At 44.3% G+C, this 20,087-nt stretch overlaps 2 protein-coding genes across 3 annotated transcripts in view; one reads left to right on the forward strand and one right to left on the reverse strand.

Annotated features, from left to right (window-relative positions):
- Positions 1 to 11,970, forward strand: part of SUSD5 (sushi domain containing 5) — a 73,153-nt gene extending 61,183 nt beyond the window's left edge. For both annotated transcript variants that reach the window (XM_054483785.2, XM_054483786.2), the window contains one exon: positions 7,990 to 11,970. In XM_054483785.2, the coding sequence (XP_054339760.1) occupies positions 7,990 to 9,281 (1,292 nt within the window). In that variant the 3' untranslated portion in view covers positions 9,282 to 11,970. The remainder of the gene's footprint in view (positions 1 to 7,989) is intronic.
- Positions 11,971 to 18,798: 6,828 nt separating this feature from the next.
- CRTAP (cartilage associated protein) overlaps positions 18,799 to 20,087 on the reverse strand; it is a 30,710-nt gene continuing 29,421 nt past the window's right edge. The window contains exon 7 of the mRNA XM_054483788.2: positions 18,799 to 19,583. Coding sequence (XP_054339763.1) covers positions 19,530 to 19,583 — 54 coding nt within the window. The 3' untranslated portion in view covers positions 18,799 to 19,529. The remainder of the gene's footprint in view (positions 19,584 to 20,087) is intronic.

The raw sequence follows: 20,087 nt of genomic DNA on the forward strand, positions 1-20,087 counted from the left end.
TTGAAAAGAACATTTATTCTATAGTTGTTGGATTTCTACGTATTTCAAAGAAGTCATATTTATTAAATGTGTTGTTCAAATCTATATTCTTACCTTTTTTCTATTTGTTATAATTATTAATGATAGAGATGTTTAAAATATCTCACTATGATCATGGATTTATCAGTGTCTTCTTTTAGTTCATGTCTGTTAGATTCCTATATTTTGAGGCTATATTATTAAGTACATACAATTTTATAATTTAATATCTTCCAGGTGAATTGAAACATTTATCTTTATGAAAGAGCCTTCTTTATCTCTACTAAATATTTTTTGCCTTAAAGTCTTTTTGCTGGTTAGCCTCTTCATGACTTTTTTAAATTCTTTTACTTTCAACTCATCCGTGTACTTATATTTAAAGTGTGTCTCTTATAAATACCAGGTACATGGGTTCTATTTCTTTATACAAGCTGACAACTTTTGTCTTTTAATAGTAGCGTTAATCCATTTTACATTTAACCGTCAGTAGATTTGGGTTTAAAATTACTGTCGTTTTTGTTTTCTCTCTTTCCTATTTGTCCTTTGTTCCTTTTTCTCTGCTTTCCTGCCTTCTTTTGAGGCAATTAAGCATTTTTTACTTATTATGTTTACCCCTTCTATTACCTTCTAATAGTCTTTTACTCTCCTTTTAGTGGTTACTCTAGAAATTATAACAGGCACCCTTGACATATAGAAGTTTAATATTAATTAATAGTTACACCATTTCTTGGCTAATTTAAAGCCATCAAACACTTTGACTCCATTTACCTCCTCCCAGCTTCTATGCTATTGTCAAATGTTTTGAATGAATATTATGTGTGTGTGTATATATTGTTTTATGCAGTCAACATTCACTTGGCTCTGCCTCCGTATTTACTATTTCATTGTTCTTTCCTTCCTGCATCTCTGAGCTTCCGTCTATGACATTTTCATAGAGTAAGAAATTCCATATTGGCAGTTCTTTTCTTCTAACATTTTGAATATTTTATCACATTGTCTTCCGGCTTTTATTGTTTCTTTTGAAAAGTCACCTCTCAATCTTATTGTTGCTTTATCAAACATTATATATTTGCTTTCACAGGTTGCTTTTACGTTCTTCTGTCTTTGGTTTTTAGCAGTTTTAATTTGGTATGGCTATAGGCAATTTATGCGAATTTATTCTGCTTGAGGTTTGTAGTGATTCTTGAATATGTGTCTTCTGTCTTTTTTTTCTGTTTTATAAAATTCTCAGTCTGCTCTGTTCTTTGAAGTTTCTAACTGATTTTTTAGTTCTGTCATGATGCTACATTGGTCCTGAATTTGATGCCTGAAGTTCATAACCACCCTTTTCATAACATTCTGTTATTTTACACATTACCTTTGAGCTTTGTTTTATTGCACTCACTTTCTTATTAAGTTTTGTATTGTGAAACAGTCCTTTAGTCCAGAAGAGGGAATGGTGGCTGTAAGGGGACAAGTCAGCTGAAGTAGTATGTTGCCCAGGCTGGAGTGCAGTGGCACGTCATGGCCCACTGAAGCCTCAATCTCCTGGGCTCAAGTGATCCTCCTGCCTCAGCCTGCCGAGTAGCTAGGACTACAGGTGTATGCCACCACACCCAGTTATTTTTTTTTTAAGAGATGAAGTCTCACTTTGTTGCTGAGGCTGGTCTCACTCCTGGCCTCAAATGATCCCCCTGCCTCAGATATTTTACTCATTTGTTTATTTGTTTGTTTTTAATATATCTGGGCGTGACCGGGCATGGTGACTGGGCACTGAGTTGCTGTAATCTCAGCACTGTGGGAGACTGAGGTGGGAGGATTGCTTGAGACCAGAAGTTCAAGACGAGCCTGGGCAACATAGTGAGATGCTGTCTCTACAAAACATAAAGCAATTTTTTAAAATCTGGGTTCTGCTTTTTCCTCAGAAATGTTTTAAATGTTCTATATCAAAGTTTCCTTCCCTTGCACAAGGTGAAGTCTTGGCATTTCGGATTCTGTCAGGAAGAAGCAGCCCTCCTGGTTACTGGTCTGGTTCTCTCCATCCACTTTGCTTCTCTCTAGGATTTGCTGACTCCCAGGACCATTTCTGAAGGGTAAGGGTGGGTTAGGAGCTAAGCCAGGTCACACTTGTCCAATCTTCTTTAGAACCCTCTGTTTCTCCTCTTGGTAACTAGTTTATGAAATTCGTTGCAATATATTATTCCCTTTTTGTGAGGTTGCTATTGGTAAAATGTTTTTGCTGATGTTTAGTGTAGTTTCCTCATTTTTAGAAATTCACATTCAGTAAGCCTAGTTTTATGTTTGTGTTTGTGTGTGTGTGTGTATGTGTGTGTTTGGTGATGTTTCCCCATTTTGGTAGGTACAGGGGAGGGAAAAATATATGATACAGTTTCAACTGGAACACATATATTTTCAAGTATAGCCTGTAATGCACCCTGCTCATAAGGCAATTTTGGCCTGTATCTCCAGTACATATTCAAGTGGTCTGGAATAAGTGATGAGGTAGAAGAAGGAGAAAGAAGAGCAGAGGGATGGGCAGTCAGAAGCAAGAACAAAAAGGCAGGGAGCACTAGGGCAGATGGAAGTGAAATACAGGGTGTGGGCAGAAGAGACAGGGAAGAAGCTGGAGCAGAGGTTACAGCGAGACTTGTCAGGGCCACAGATACTCTGAGGTGCTGGAAGATTTTGAGTATCCCTACAGTCACACTTCTTTTTAGCTGTTGGTTATTTGGGTAGAATTCTGCTTTCCCATGGACAGTATCAGTCTTGGCATCTGCAGAGGTGACAAGATGGCGGTCCATGAGGACAGTGAGGAAGCACTTAGACTCACCACCCACCTTGACACCGACAGCCTGCCGGCTTTCCCATCACCTAGGACTGCCTTTGGCAAAGCTCTGTGCAAATGTTGGTCCCTTTCATCATGCTGACTGAGTTCAGCACAAACAGCTTGTTTACTCCCAACAGTCAGTGAGCTATAGTTGATGACCTGAAAGAAAATGAATGCACTGTCAGGATTCGTGCAAGCGAGAACCGGAAATGACAAAAATACCATGGAATAAAATAGAATCTGGGGTTCTTCACGGTTCGATGTCTTGGGGCTGCAATGAGGCAACAAAAAATATTCCCTAGTAAAATGACATGTGGAAAGAGGCCTTAAGTTACAGCTGGTGCATGAAGTGATGGCCTATGCTTTCGAGTGGGTGGAAGCTTCTTGAGGAAAAATGATCTTGGAGAGTTACTGCTTCCTACCTTACCGCCTCATGAAAGGGGGCCGGGTTCTGGCTGAGAACAGGGATATTCATCCTCAACAGCAGAACCTCTAGGAGACAACTGGCAAATGTATATTGTTTCACAAAGATAATTTCTTCTGCAGTACCGCAGAATATATTCTTTTCTTTAATTAAAAACAAATTGGTTGGGGCAGATTTGGGGCAAAAATGACCGGTCAGACATGAGGAATGCCAAGTTTCTTTGCATTAGGAGCAAACTTTGATGGAGCGGGGTCACCATTCTGCTTGAAATCGACTAGCAGTGGGGAGGGAGTTCTACTAGGCTACCCTTTGAAATTGATAGGGATGTGGGCACCAAGGAGAGGCTGGGATGAGAAGAGATGCTCTCACCAGCCAGGCTGTGGCAGCAATTTGCTCACCAGTATGTGAGGGTGTGTGTTGTGTGCACGTATGTGGTGCACACCTGTGTGTGTTTGTATTCAATTGGTCCTTCAACAATGGTGTCTTTTCAGAGGGTCTTCGGGGTGTTATGAGAGACTATGGATACAAGTAATTCATTCCATGTAATTTAGAAGTGGGCCTATAGTCCTCTTGTGTTTTGGGAGACTGTGCTCCTGGAAACTGATCTCAGTGCTGAACAGTTTTAAGGTAAGGATGAAGAGAAGCTTGGGATCTGAGCTGTTGCAGACTTTTCCTCATTTTCCTTCCAGAACCATTTACTCTTTCACTCACTCAAGAATACCTATAAGAATACCTATAGTAGATAAGCACTGTTCTACTTTAGGGACACAATGCCTTGGGCCCTGCCCCCCAAGCAGCTCATTGCTAGTGTGTTAGTTAGCTTTTTCTGCATAATAGACCATCCCCAAAAAGCTTAGTGGCATGAAACAACAATAATTTATTCTGCTCCAGTTCTTTGAGTCAGCAGTTTGGGCTGGGCTCACTCAGGTGAATGTGGTCAGCCATAGCTGGCTAATCTAGGGTGGCCTCAGTTGGGACGTTTACCTCTCCTTCATGGGGTCTTTTATCCTTCAGCATCCAGATTTGTTCACATGGCAGCTGGCAGGGCTCCAAGGCAGAGAGCAAATGCATGCAACACTTTCATTGCATTCAGTAGGTCAAAACAAGGGACAAGGTCAGCCCAGATTCTAGAGATGGAAAAATGGGCCCCATCTTTTCATAGGAAGAGGTGCAAAGTCACATTGCAAAAGGACTTGATGCAGGGAAAAGTGGAGATTTGTGGCCATTATTGCAATCTGTCTTTCACAGCCAGTAAGTACACACATGTGCATAAGCAATCTAACCACCTTATCCTGAGGTCAAAGATATAAGTCATGACCTTCTTAAATCTCAGTGTGACTTGTCTGTATGTTTTGGGTAAATGGTAGCGAAAAGTTCTGTCATAGTGGCATTCATCTCATTTTGTTGTTTTTTGAAGGAAGGACAGTACTTCAATGCAAAACCTAACGCTCATTCAGAATGTTGGGTGAAAATTTATGCACACAAAGTCTTTGAAGTTCAACCCTGTAGGATGCAAGACCATGAGATTCTGTCCCATATGCTTCAAGGGGGAGGGAGTATTTATCCTTTTCACCAGTGATCCCAAGCTCTAGCACATAGTCAGCACTCAGTGAGGTCTGTTGAATGAAGGAGTGGGTCAGTGCAGGATTTGAAATGAGGATATAACAGGGAATGTGAAGGGCCTGACTGAGCCCTGGGAGCCTGTATGTGAATTCTACAGGGCTCATAAGAATGGTCCAGCCATCTGATGTGTTTTTTGTGTGAGGTTTTGTGAACAGGACACAGTGGGGTGTGATTGGGCTGTCCTTTTCTAAGCATAAAACACACATGCATTTGATATTTGTCAGTGATGTTTGCTCTTCATCCACTGTTTCCCTTTTCTGGCTAAGGACACATGTAAAGTGAATGGGCTTACATGTCAGGAGCAGATCAGAAAAGATTGTTAACTTTTATTTATAACTCTGTCATTAAATAAGCAAGATACAGAGTCTTATTCTCTAACAGCCTTTAAAAATAAGCCAGATACCCACTAATCTAGTTTCAGAGCCCAGGAATGCACCACATGACACCTCAGCATTCCATCTAGACCTTGGCTCTGGAGCTCTGTGCATTTTGTTCTTCTGAAGTTGAAAGTTAAGTGGGAGAAGCAGTCTGTTTTAATAATTTAAGTGTATCCTCCAATAGGACTTGGCTTTCAAAGACCATTGAGAGAGGGGAAGCTCAAAGGGCTGCTGCTGTCTTCTGAGGACACCAGCTTCTTGAGCTTTCCTGACCGGTTGATTCCTCTCTCGTCGGGCTGTCCTTACGTTCTGGTCTCCTAGTTGTGGGGCTCTATTGCTTCTTATTCAGTTGAATTCGGAATACTTTACAGCATCATCTCATGACTTGGAAGTTTTACAAAGAGCAAATCAGTGTTTTAAAAGATGCATTTGGGGGCTGGGCGTGGTGACTCATGCCTGTAATCCCAGCACTTTGGGAGGCCGAGATGGGCGGATCACAAGGTCAGGAATTTGAGACCAGGCTGGCCAACATGGTGAAACGCTGTCTCTACTGAAAATACAAAAATTAGCTGGGCGTGGTGGTGTGCACCTGTAATCCCAGCTACTCAGGAGGCTGAGGCAGGAGAATCGCTTGAACCCAGGAGGCGGAGGTTGCAGTGAGCCTAGATTGCACCATTGCACCCCAGCCTAGGATACAGAGTGAGACTCTGTCTCAAAAAAAAAAAAAAAAAAAGATGGATTTTTGAACTTAGTTATAAAATACATACAAATCATAAGGCAACAAACCAATGAATTATCAAGAGTAAACACAGATATTTAGGCCTTGACACAGGTGAAGAAATCGAATATTGCCAGCACCCTGAAAGTCCTGTTTGTACCAGACCCAGTCATCACCTCTTCTCCCCTACCCAAGTGTAACCACCATCCTGAGTTCCAACATCCATAAATTAATTCTGCCTGTTTTTAAACTTTATATAAATAGAATCAACACAGAGTGTGTACTTTTGTGCCTGGCTCAACATTGTGGCCATGCAATTCATCTATTTTGTTGTGGGAAGCAGTGGTTGGTTCATGTTTATTGATGTACAGATTTGCATTGTTTGAGTATACCATAACTGATGTACCAGTTAATGGACATTTGAATTGCTTCCAGTTTTTTACTGTTATGAACATTCTTAGGTGTGTCTTTCGGTGCCCATATGCACACATTACTGTTAAGTGTATATTTAGGAATGGAATTGCTGTGTCATGGAGCATCCATATGTTCAATTTTAGTAGAGATGCCCAGTTTTCCATCGTGGTTGTTCCAGTTCACACTCCCACTAACAGTGCTCTATATCCTAGTTAACATTTGATATTGTCAGTCTGTTTAATTTTAGCCATTCTGGTGCTATGCAATGGTATCTCATTATGACTATAATTAACATTTCTCTCTTACTAGTGAGGTTGAGAATCTTTCCACATGTTTAATGACTAATCTGATATCTTTCTGGTGATGTGCCAAGTCAAGTATCTTGCCAATTTTTCTATGGTTTGTCTATCTACTTAGTATAGATTTGTGGGAGTCCTTTTTAAATTCTGGATACGAGCCCTTTGAAGGTTATATGTGTTGCAGATATCTTCTCTAACTCTGCCTTGCATTTTAACTCTCTTTGTGGTAGCTTTTAATGAACAGAAGATCTTAATTTTAATGTAATCCAGTGATTTGTCCTTGTGCCAATACCACAGCCTTAAAAGGTGATTCAGTTTTATAGTAAATCTTGAAATGTTTTGCATATGTCTTCCAGCTTTTTTCTTTTTCAATATCGCCTTGTCTATCCTTGGATTTCCATAAACTTCCATCCATTGCATTTCCATAAACTTTAACATTCAGTTAATGTCTGAGATTTTTACTGGAATTGTATTAGATCTGTATAGATCAATTTGGACAGAATTGCCAACTTAACAATCTTGAGCCTTCTACTACATGATCATGGTCTTTTCCTCCATTCATTTAAGTCTTCTTTAATTTTGCTTAGCAATGTCTTATATCATTCCATGTAGAAGTCTTGAACATCTTTTGTTAGATTTATTCCTATGTGTTTGGTTTTTTTAATGTTATTGTAAATAGTATCCTTTTAAATTTTAATTTTCTGTTTATTGACAATATTTAGAAATACAATTGATGTTTATATTTACTGTAGACCTAGTATCCCTAATAAACTCACATGTTTTTTGTTGTTGTTGTTTTTGAGTTGTTGTTTTTGTTGTTGTTGTTGTTTTTGAGTCTCACTCTGTCACCCAGGCTGGAGTGCATTGGTACGATCTTGGCTCACTGCAGTCTCCGCCTTCCGGGTTCAAGCGATTCTCATGTCTCATCCTCCTGAGTAGCTGGGATTACAGGCATATGCCACCATGCCTGGCTATTTTTTTGTATTTTATTAGAGATGGGCATTCGCCATGTTGGCCAGGCTGGTCTCGAACTCCTGGCTTCAAGTGATCCACCTGCCTGGGCCTCCCAAAGTGCTGGGATTACAAGTGTGAGCCACCATGCCCGGCCTAAGCTCAGATGTTAATTTTAGTTACTTGTAATATTCATATGTAGATTATTTGGGTTTATCTGTGATACACAGTCATATCATCTGTGAATAATAGCATTATTTATTCTGTCCCAGCCTTTACGCTTTTAATTTCCTTTTCTTATGTTCTATACTGGCTCTGTGCCTTTGGAGCTAATGAGGTTTTTCCCTCTTTCCTTCCAGATGAGGCTGAGGCACACATTGACTATGAAGATAACTTCCCTGATGACAGATCTGTTTCATTCAGAGAGCTCATGGAGGATTCCCGGACAGAGGCAAACGAGGACAGGGGTCAGGGAGACTCCTCTGAGGAGGCTCCAAAACAGGACCGTCTGGTCTCCATTTCTGTGGGGAGAGAAAACATAGCCTGGGATAAAGCCTTTGTGCCAACCACAGGCTTGCCTGGTGCTGGGAGCAGTGTCCCCGCAGATTCACCAGGATCGCAGCTGCTCCAGAAGCACTTGTTCTGGTTTCCTGCTGAGGCTTTCCACAAGCCCAGGTTGGAAAAGGAGGTGGATGATGACACCAAAAAGCAGTTTTCTGCTGGAGACAACCACAGTGGTGTAAAATTGGTCCCAGGTGAACCTGAAACCAAGGTGATCTACGGCAACACTGATGGTCCCTCGGGGCCATCTGTGGGCAAGAATGACAGCAAGGCAGGAGATCCAGTGGTGAGCAGCAGTGATGAGTCCTGGTTAGATGGCTACCCTGTGACAGATGGGGCTTGGAGGAAGACAGAGGCAGAAGAGGAAGAAGATGGGGACAGAGGGGATGGGTCAGTAGGACTGGATGAAAACGTCCTAGTTACTCCTGATCAGCCCATTCTTGTGGAAGTTAAGAAGCCCAAGAGTAGCACCCTCACACCAAGCGAGGGCATGACCCATAGTTCAGTTCTTCCATCTCAAATGCTAGACGTGGAAGCTTTGCCACTCAGACCCGTGAATGCTTCCGAGACTGAGGGCATTGGGGATGGTGACTTGACCAAGTACCAGTCAACTCTACCCTGGAGATTCACCACAGAGGAGTCTCCCATGGCCACCCTGCCCTATGAGCTCACCAGCTCCACCCTGGAGATATTAACAGTGACCACTATCAAGCAGACACCTAACCACATCCCCTCAATGATCGTGGCGACCACCCAGCCTCCAGTAGAAACCACTGTTCCTGAGATCCAGGATAGCTTCCCATACCTGCTGTCCGAAGACTTCTTTGGACAGGAAGGCCCCGGGCCGGGTGCAAGTGAGGAGCTTCATCCCACCTTGGAGTCATGTGTGGGGAACGGATGTCCTGGCCTCAGCAGAGGCCCTGTGATTGCCACCATTGTCACCGTCCTGTGCCTACTGCTGCTCCTGGCAGGTGTGGGGATGGTGTGGGGCTACCGCAAGTGCCAGCACAAGAGCTCTGTGTACAAGCTGAATGTTGGCCAGCGGCAGGCTCGGCACTACCACCAGCAGATCGAGATGGAGAAGGTCTAGGCACCTTTGGAGTGGGTTCTTCCAAAGCCACTTGGGAGGAAAATAACTGTGACACATCACACTGATAATTCACTAGAGCATGATGCAGGTGGACTGGGGCTCATCATTTTTTCTTCAGCCCTTTGTTTTATAGGCTAAGAAATGTCTCTGAAGCACCTGGGAGGGCAGGGAGGCTTTGGTGGCATCATCACTCACATCAATGTCTCCTCCACCATCTGCTCTGGAATTGACTACGCTAATCCCAGACCTGTGCTTGGGCCCTGTTTCCAGTGTGAGGTCAAAAATCACCTCTTCCTTCATCACAGTATTATCTTTTTTTTTTTTTTTTTTTTTTTGAGACCAGAGTCTCATGCTGTTGCCCAGGCTGGAGTGCAGTGTCGCGATCTGAGCTCACTGCAACCTCTGCCTCCCAAGTTCAAGCAATTCTCCTGCCTCAGCCTCCCAAGTAGGTGGGATTACAGGCATGCACCACCATGCCCAGCTAATTTTTTTATATTTTTAGTAGAGGTGGAGTTTCACCATGTTGGCCAGGCTGGTCAAGAACTCCTGACCTCAAGTGATCTGCCCTCCTTAGCCTCCCAAAGTGCTAGGATTCCAGGTGTGAGCCACATCACAATATTACCTTTTTGAAGAAAGAAAATCACCAGCTTCATGCCCTGAAATTTTATAAATAGTCATGATAAACCAAGTGTATGAGAGCAGTATTATTTAGGACATGGATATTGAATTATTGGGAGAGGAATATGTAAGAATAATGGGTTGTTTCCTTTTAATGTTGTGATGTTGCTGAGGGCAGATGAACCAAGAGCCAGGACACAGTCTAGAAGCTTTGAGGTTTCTTTTTTCATTGTGTCTTGAAATTAGAGAGAATTTAAGACTGACATTTTGTTGGGGGAAGTGAGGAGTGAAGAAACACACGTCCCCCTCTGTTCCGTCCATTCTGTGGGACAGCCTGTCATTTATTTATTTTATTTTCAATCTTTCATGGTTAAGGATTTGCCATTATTTTTTAAAAACAAAGTTAGCTTTGTACCAGTAAGTACCATTTCCTCTCAGAAGCAGTGGCCTAGTTGTCCTTGACCAGTCTGTGCCTAGGAATGTCTTGGAATTTTTGCCAGGACTAACAAAACTCAGTCCTTGGTTTCCTCTCTCAGGATTAACCATTTCTCTGAACTCCAGTAAGAGAGAATGACACAGGAGAAAAAAAAAGAAATGTTTTCAGAGGGCCGAACACCAGGATATCAAGTATGGGCACATACTTGATGGAGAAACAGAAGAATCTGAAAGAATATGAAATGATCTGTGCTGATCTGTTCTCTAGTGTGGAAACTGGGAGCTCTGTGGAAACAGAATCCATCCTGTCTGTTGGGTAACCCATTTCATAGCATCTAAATCATCTTGGGGTGGCTCAGTGAGGATGGTTTATGGCAGTGGTTCTCAAAGTGTGGTCCTCAGACCAGTAGCATCAGCGTCACCTGGGAATTTGTTGGAGATGCAAATTCTCTAGTCCCACCCTGGACTCAGGAAACAGGAACCCTGGGAGTAGGGCCCAGTTCTCTGTTTTTAACAAGCCCTCCAGGTGATTTTGATGTGCACTCAAGTTTGAGAGCCTGTTGGTTTATAATAACCTCAAATGTGAACTTCGAGGCCAGCTGAAGCCCTAAAGGCACAGAAGATGAGTATGTGGTGTGTGTTGTGTGGAAGTCAGGCATGGCTGTGTGCAGCTGAGGTGGATTTGAAGCTGCCTAAATGCCACCTGCAATAGTCTCCTGTATGTTGGCACAGAAATGAAACATGTTATATTTTTCTAATATGAATCACCTTCTTGGAAATAGTTATCAGTGGTAAAAGGTGATGAATGCAACACATTTATTTTGAGACACCATAGCAGTCTAAGTGTTTTTGTGTGGTAGAGGGAAATCCTGATCTTTTTTATGATTGAAAAATCGTTGGTGGTGTTTTACCTAAGGAAAAAGAAAATTCGCAACATGTTTTCTACCCTGCCACCTCTTTTCAGCAAGCTTTGGAAAAGTAATAGGCGAAGTAGCTGTAAAGAGAGGCAGCATAATCAAAGATCTTAGTCCCCATAGTTGGGTAAAATAAAGCCTGAAGGTACCAACTAGAATACCTATGCATCAGACGACGTCAAGAACAATAGGAATAAAATGCTTTCTGCATGTAGCCAAAGCAAAACATAATAGAATAAAAGCCAGAGACTGTATATATTTATAAATTAGATCCTAATCTACTGCAAGATAACTTTTCTATTTTTAACTATATAAAATAACTTCTGTCTCAGCATTGGGACTGTGTTAGCAACTATTATTGTGGAATAACCCAGAACATTGGATTTATACCAACAAATAAATAGGCAATATTAATACAAGTGTATTAATAAATTTATTACAAATTATTAATACAGATAAATGTTTTATTTGTAGACATGGACTGTGAAATAAACCCAACACATCAGTTTTTAAGTTCTTATTGGTGTGGTATCCTCTAAATTAATGTTTTAGAATCTAAAAATGCATGTTGAAAGGGAATGATTAAAACACTGTAAATCTAAATTGTATGTCATGCATGTTTTGAGAATGGTGAATGTTTAATGCTCATGAAAATTGGGGGAGGGGGTTCTGTTAACACAAAGCTTCTGAGATATTTAAAATAAATAATTATTGCCCCAACAGTTGCTGAATGTATTTTATTTCTAGGCTACTGCACCATGGTTTAAAAAAAAAAAAAAATTCTCGCTGGGCACAGTGGCTCACACTGGTAATCCCAGCACTTTGGGAGGCTGAAGTAGGCAGATCACTTGAGGTCAGGAGTTCGAGACCAGCCTGGCCAACATGGTGAAACCTTTTCTCTACTAAAAATACAAAAATTAGCCGGGCGTGATATCATGCTTGTGGTACCAGCTACCCAGGAGGCTCAGGCAGGAGAACTGCTTGAACCCGGGAGGCGGAGGTTGCAGTGAGCTGAGATCATGCCACTGCACTCCAGCCTGGGGGACAGAGCAAGACTCCATTCAAAAAAAAAATCTCCAGTAATCTTGAAAATAATGTCTTAATACTTGCTATATCTAAGATCTAAGACTGTCCTTTCCAAACCTAACTCTCAGCTATGTTACCTCCTGCAGCAGGATTTTAGGGAAGTTTGTGGCACTCTTGCCCCTCCTCCCTCCCTACTTCCCTCTTCCTTGCCCCAACCAGAGACCACTCACTTCACTGCAACGAAACACCCAGGACCTCGCTATTCAAAGTGTGGCTCCTGCCCCAGCAGCACAGGCACTGTGAGCTTGTTGGAAGTACAGAATCTCAGGCCCGCCTAGGACTGCTGAATCAGGATCTGCATCTAACAGGATGCCCAGGTGGTGGGCATGAATGGTAAAGCTTGAGAAGCACTGGCCTAAGAGAGAACTGATTATCCCTTTTCTCCTAACTCACAGGACACTCAAAGGAGTAATTAGAGGGTTAGCTGAAGGGACTGTTCACAAAGGTGTGGGGAGAGTTAGGGGAACCATCAAGGGATGGTGGGGACCTGTTACGGAACCCAACAAGAGCTCAGCAATAGGAAAGGCCCTGCAGGACAAGGGCTCTGGCCTCAAAGAGAATGCAGCCAGTGTCCAACTGTGGCCTGGAGGAAGCAAAGATTTTAAGGACCCAGACCTTGTCTCACCCTGCCATCTCTTGTTGGCATGTCCCAGTGGCAACTGGAAATCAGAAGGTGAAGAAGCCCAGGCAATGGAACCAAACAGATCAGGCTTCTGGGACACCGGGCATGTTGGAGGGGCATGTTGGAAGAGATACGGAAGGGCAACTAGCAAATCCAGCTCAGACACCATCAGCACCAATCCCATCTGCCTTACTTCCATTTTCACATCCATGACCACCACAGATCCATGCCTCCCAAGGCTTCCAATGTTGTGGACATTGTTGATCCCCCTCCCAGGTCCCCTTTGCTAGGTAGGTGAACCTATCTTCCAGCTGCCCTGAGTGTTGGCTGTTAAAATGCTCGTAAGCACGTAAGTGTACCCTTCCAACGCAGAGAATTGCCCTCGGCCTATTGAGAGTTCCCTCACCCAGGAAGTTAGACCACCTTATACTCTGCTAGGGCAGCCTATAACCAATGACCAGCTGTCACGGGAATGCAAAAGGCTGGCCTCCTTTCCTCAAGGTGGGACCAACTCCAATATGATTCATGCTCCAGAGCTCCCATGAGATCAAGCTGAAGCCAGTGTCCAACTGAAGACACATCCTTACTAGCTCCTTCCTGCTTCTCTCATACCCCTTCTCTTGAGAGCACCCCATCACTTCCCTTGCTTCAAAGGATCCTGACCTAAGACATCCATCAACACTCAACTCTTATTCCCTACACCTCCTCTCCTCCTCAGTCCAGATTTTTTCACCATATCCTCTGGAATTCTTGGGCTGACCTCCATGTCCTCCACCTCTTCTTCAGACAGCTGTTTCAACTCTCCATAATGTGGACTTCTTTTTGTGCTGGCTGGTTCCTCACTCTTTCCACCTGCCTCCTTCTACTCTTCTTTCTCCTGCCTGCCCTTTAGTGGCATGCATGGAGCACAGTTGCTGTTGACAGTCATGCCTGAAGATGCTTTGGGTCCCTGTTTGAAACAGATTCCAAATGTTTTTCCTAGTGGGATTCCAGATCGCCTCTGAAAGACAATCTTCCTGGGGAGAGGCATGAGGCTCTACTGCCTGACAGGACCTCAGCCAGCTCTTGGCTCATGGCGAGCAAGGACCATTCCTCCTACATGAGATCCAGGAGTCCCTGGCTTGAAGTTTCTACTTTGTTAGATGAATGTCAGAAATTTCACACACCTGAGAAAACAGAGCTCATTACAACATAGCTTCTAGAATGTGGTGAAGACATCCCTGTCCAGTGGATAGAATAGAAAATAGAGAATAAGCAATGTAAAACATTTAATGTGATTTAAAAAGAAAAACAAAAAGCTTTTGTTTTCAACTGTTTTCTAATTTTCAACAAGAGTGAGCTTGTACATACCACACTAACCCAAAGAGGGGAGGCAGAAAAAGACATCAGCAACGGTCTTTGGAGTTTGGCCTACTGGCTGCCACCCTAAAGTGGGAGATGAAACTCTGGAATCTATCTTGTATCTGTTGGCCAAATTGCTTAATTCCTTCCTATTCTCGTCTTGTAAAATGAGGCACTAATATCTTACCTGCCAGCTCCAAGGGGATATAGAGCCAACTCACTCATTCATTCAGCAAGCAACAAAAGCCAGCTATTTGTGTGGGGACAGTGTCAGGTGCAAGGATATGTGGCTGTTCACGAGCCGGCCCTAGACGGAAAACACTCTTAAGGATAACAATGGCTGCTCTTGATTCTTATTTCTGGGGTAGCAGTGGGTCAGTCAAGGCAAAGCTGGGCTGTCATGGTGTCTTTTCTTTCAGGGAGATGTCATGGGCACAGGCATGGGGATCAGTCTTGCCCCTGGGGGCAGGCACAGGAAGTCCCATGCATAAAACCTTTGGCTGAGGCTTACTTAAGATTCCTTTCCTTTTTCTCTTTCCTCCCTTGTACATAGTTTAAACTCTCCACACTAGGTCATTCAGGCCTGGAGTCACCAGAAAAAAAGAAGTCACTGTTTGGGGGATGGCAGATGATCAAGAGTTCAGACAGCTGCGATGAAGGATTAGTTGTGGGTTTTTCTCAGTGCCTTGCTACAAACTGTGTTGCAGTTCCATGTTCCGACACTATTAAATAATGTTTTCTCTGGCACCAATCCACCTTTTCCCTACAGTTTAAGTATTGATTTTTTTTTTTAACTGAAGTAGCTTCGGTTTACAGCTCACATTTAAAACTTAGAAACGTTATTTCCATAAATGTTGGCAGAAACTGGTCACTGTTTATTCCACCAGCAGTCATAATAAACCCCTTCCCACTGACAATCTAACAAATCATTTTCTGTTTGCCACTAAGGTGGGTTCAATAAAATTTTTGTGCTCTTAAAATTCCCCTAATAAGAACTCCTGAAAGCACACATTTCCTTCCTAAGGCAGCCCTTGTGGTCAGTGCTTGCAGTGGCTCTCTTTCTGAATTCCAGAGGTGAGCACAACAGGTTAGTTGTAGTAATTAGAAAGTCTCGAAAATCAGGAAGGTATTAGTATGTTGCATATGTCGGTATGTGCTCATTTCAGTCAGTCAGTCACTTTTAAATACATGGGTATACACAAACCTCCCCTCAGCCCTTCACTTCTCCACAAGTCAAGTGTGAACAGTAGCAGTGGCCACAAGGAGTATCTTTAGACCCTTCCCAGCAGGTGCCTCCTGCTTGATGCCCTGAGTGGCAATGGGGCTGGACAGATGCCCCACCACGATGGGCGGCCTCCCCACCAGCCTGCAGAATCAAACAGCAACCACTGAGCTCCATGCTGATGGGTCAAAGGACAAGCAAGGCATCTTAGAGCAGGCCTGGAAGCTCCCACAAAGCTTACAAATGTGTTTGTTTTTCTCAAGATGGGCCAGACTGAGGCTGAACCAATGGGGTCTCAATCCAGGAATCTTCTAGGCTCTTCCAAGAAACACACTCAGGGAGGTGTTGGGTTGAGGTCATTGAGTGCAGCCTGCACACCAGGGTTTCATGGTAGGTTTGGAAGACCCAGCCCACTTTCTTTTTTTTTTTAAGGTTTGGTTTCCTTTGAAATAGAAATTTTGGTAACTCAGCTCTACAGCCTTCAATCAAAGCAAAGTACTGACAATATTGACTGTACTATCACCCAGGTCCTCAGGGGACATCACTAGGTTAGGGGTGGAGGGGCTTTTCGATCCCCAGTGAAAGGAGGCCATCTTCAGAGAGTGAAAGAGGACCCCCCACCATGCCAACTCAACCCATATGTGGAACAACATCATGTACAGAAAGCTCACCCCAGGCTCACAAGACAAGGACCCAACAGTACCTCTGCAGGGCACAGAGGTGGAGTGAGTCACAACATCCAACCCAGTCTGGGTCCCTGTGGACGTCGGCTTTCATTTTCTCACACAGCTGGGAAGGACACTGCAGCCCGGGGCGATAAGGGGAGTTCACAGCTGCTGGGCACACTATTTACAGACTCAGGAATCCTGGAGCAGGGCGTCCACTTGCTGGGTCCCCCACTACTTTTTAGTCCTGTCTCATCACCCTCTTCCCCACTGAGTTCAAAAGGAAGTTTCTCTGGTGGAGTAAAGGGTGGGGTGAGGAAAGAAAGGAGAACCCGGCATCCCATGGGTGACGGCCATCTCCCCCAGCAGGAAGCCACATAAGATGTGACGCATCGCTGGGATTGGGAGGCTGCTGTGGACACGGTGCATCCACCAGTAATAACACTGACTCCTCGGGCCAAACACCCCCGCTGGGAGTACTCTGTGGACGTGGGCAACTTCAGCCCAAGACCGAAGTGGTAGGGGACTGTCCTGGGTGGGTACCCTCAAAGAAGAACCTGATGCAGGGATTCTTGTGCAGGTGAGTGAGGATGTGGTGTCAGAAGGGATGAGGGAAGCAGGATAGAGCTGAAGGAGAAACAGAAGGATGTGCCCGAGTTCCCCGAGGTTGGTAGAGTGTTCTGGGAGATAAGGGAAGCCCAGAAAAAGCACAATGTGTGAGTGTTCCACCCCAATTAACCACCATTACACAAAAACCCAAACACCCTATCCTTTTATTCCTTCCCAGGCTATTGCAGGAAAAGTCTTGTTTCCCAAACGCTGTGCCTTTCTCCTCTTGCCTTCAACCCTGGAGGGGCCCAACTACACAAGTGGCTTATTTGGAGAAGGGAATGAGGTTGAATAAAGAAAGCTCAGCTTCCAGAACACCACACTCTCTTGGTTTTCTCTGACCTTAAGGTAACTCCTTCTCAGTCCTTTGGCTGATTTCCCATTTCCCAGAGAGCCCAAGGGCTCCATCCATGGCTCTTTTCTGTTGCTTCTCAGTAATACTCGGAGACAATCTCAGTGGCCCCTCCAGCTTCATGGCTTTAAATGCCACTGACATGCTGATGATTCAGTAGGGGGCGCTGTGGTGCCCTGCCAGATCCCTTCATACAGCCAGTGCCCAGGACCCCCACCCCCAACACACTACCATGCATGGTAGCTGCCAGATGCCTACTGCCTCTTTTCCAGAGACCTGCCCTCAGCTGAAGCCACTTGCCTTCAAATGTACCCACACTCCCAGAGAACTTCTCATAGCCAATAAATGACTGATAAAGGCTTTCACAGGTTCCTTCTGAGAGCACCCCCCACAATAAACCAAGTGCATTCAGATCCCTGTCTCGAGCTCTGCTGCAGACCTGACCTGAGAAAACTCTCCACTTTGATTTGCGGCCAGAACCTCCCATTCCAACCACAGACAGCCTGCTTTGCACCAAATTCCTTACTTACCCAGCCCATCCTTCCCTATTTCATTAACTGGTAACTCCATCTTTCCTGCTATTCAGGCCAAAAACCTTAATGTCATCATTAACTCTTCCTTCTCTTACACTCCACATTCAAACTCTCGGCAAATCCTATTGGCTCTTTTCAAAATAAATCTAGATATTTGACCACTGCTGTTGCTGTGGCCCAGGCCCAAGCCTGGAACCTTGCAGTAGCTTCCTAACAGGTCTTCCCTCTTCCTTCTGCCCTTGTCCACTAAAGTTTTTCACACTATGGCAGCTAGAATGACCCTTGCAAAATATAAATCAATCAAGGCACTCCTCTGTTCAAACCCTCCAGTGGTTCCCATCTCACTCAGCAGAAGCCAAGGCCCTCCACCACCTGTCCTCCCCAGCCGCCTCTCCTTCCATTCTCCCCCTGCCCACGACTCTGCTTGGTCTCCCTGCTCTTTCCTGACCATGCAGAGCAAGTTCTCACTTTGGGGCACTGCACATCCTGTTCCTCTGCCTGGAATGCCTTGTCCAGGATCCACTTCCCTAACGTCTCTGCTCAATGTCACATTCCCAGTGAGGCCCCATTTAAAACTGCAGCCTCATCTCCAGGATTTCTTACTCCCTCCCCTGCTTTATTTTTCTCCACAGCAATTATCACTATATGATACCTTGTATATATTTATTCCTATGTATTGGCTATCTCTTTCTCCTTGTAGAATGTAAGCTCCATGAGCACAGGGAACTTTCCCCTGTTATTCTGTGAAGTATCTCTAGTTCCCAGGTCAATGCCTAGCACACAGTAGGTACTCAATAAATATTTACTGAAAGAAGGAATGAAACTAGACAGCTCTGGCTTTCTTCCTTTTCCAACTTGGAGACTTACAACTAAGCATTGTCCTCAAATGGGATCAGCCAACCATTGTACTTTTGGAGATGCAAAGTGGGGCAAAAGCCACATTTCTGTACTGTACACTCTCTACTCAACTTGTTTTTCAGTGGGTGCTAGAATTGGTACAAGTCAGACCAAGTGAAGACCACTGTGAGGCTGGAGAAATTTAGCCTTTGTCTTCCACCAAAAGAAAGGAGACTAAAATCTGGAAAAGTAAACAAGCCAAAGGAGGTTTTCACAATTATCATCTTTTAGGAATGTTTTTCTTATTTAAAAAATAATGCTGATTTTCTGGGAAAAACAAAAAAACAAAAAAACAAGCCAGAGAAGACTGCCCTTCAAACCAAAATGGTAAGAAAGGCAGGTATGAACATGGGGAAGACAAGTGTGAACATGAGGAAGACAGGGATGAAGGTGTGAAAACAGATGTGAGGATAAGAAGACAGGTGTAAAGGTGAGAAAGAGGCCGGGCATGGTGGCTCACGCCTGTAATCCCGGCACTGTGGGAGGTGGATCATCTGAAGGCAGGTGGATCGTCTGAAATCAAGAGTTCGAGACCAGACTGGCCAACATGGCAAAACCCCGTCTCTACTAAAAATACAAAATTAGCCGGGCATGGTGGCACATGCCTGTAATCCCAGGTACTTGGGAGGCTGAGGCAGGAGAATTGCTTGAACCCAGGAGGCGGAGATTGCAGTGAGCTGAGAACGTGCCATTGCACTCCAGCCTGGGCAACAGAGCGAGACTCCATCTCAAAAAAAAGGTGAGAAAGATAGGTGTGAATATGAGGTGGCAGGTGTGAAGATGGGAAAGGCAGGCTCACCCCTGGTGACACGTAGTGAGAGAGACGGGGGCTTCCCTTTCACTTTGGAGAGTAAAGAGAAGGCTCTGAGGTATCAACAGCCTGGGCTGTTGGGAAAAGGACAAAGAATCTGTGTTTCCTGAACGCCAAGAGGAAGTCTCTTTGGTTGCTGTGGGCTAGCTGGTCTCCTCCAGTTCCAAGAGGTCATCCACGTATTCCACAACTTCTCCCTGTAAGAGACAACAGGACAGCTTTATTAAATGGGCTATTGGACTTTTAAAAGTGCTGATGAGCAGAAACAATATCCCAAGAGGCCATCACCACTGTCTGCTTTGGCTGAAACAGGTTTTCTCTGCTGGTCTGGGGCCCACAGGACCTGATTTCTCCCTGTGGAGGGGACCTCGGCTTCCACTCCATTTGAACTTGGTATCAAGTGCTCTGCGAGATCCGCCAACATGCTGTGTGAGGTGGACAGCCCAGCCTGTGAACAGCTCTACCAAGTGCCCCTCCTGTGGGCATCTCTGCCTGCTCCCCTTCCTCCCCTCTCATGTGTGCAGGTCTCCCACAGGAACATTTTCTATCTGTTCCCTTTCTGCCTTAACCACCAGAACACAAACTTCTCAAGGACCAGGGGCTTGGGTTGATTTTTCTTCCCCAGAGTCCAGCACACAGAAGGTGCTCAGTAAATGTGTTGAAGGATGAATGATTGAGTGCTTGCATACATACTGCTGGTG

The sequence above is a fragment of the Pongo pygmaeus genome, chromosome 2 (genome assembly GCF_028885625.2).
Source record: "Pongo pygmaeus isolate AG05252 chromosome 2, NHGRI_mPonPyg2-v2.0_pri, whole genome shotgun sequence".
Classification (NCBI taxonomy): domain Eukaryota; kingdom Metazoa; phylum Chordata; class Mammalia; order Primates; family Hominidae; genus Pongo; species Pongo pygmaeus.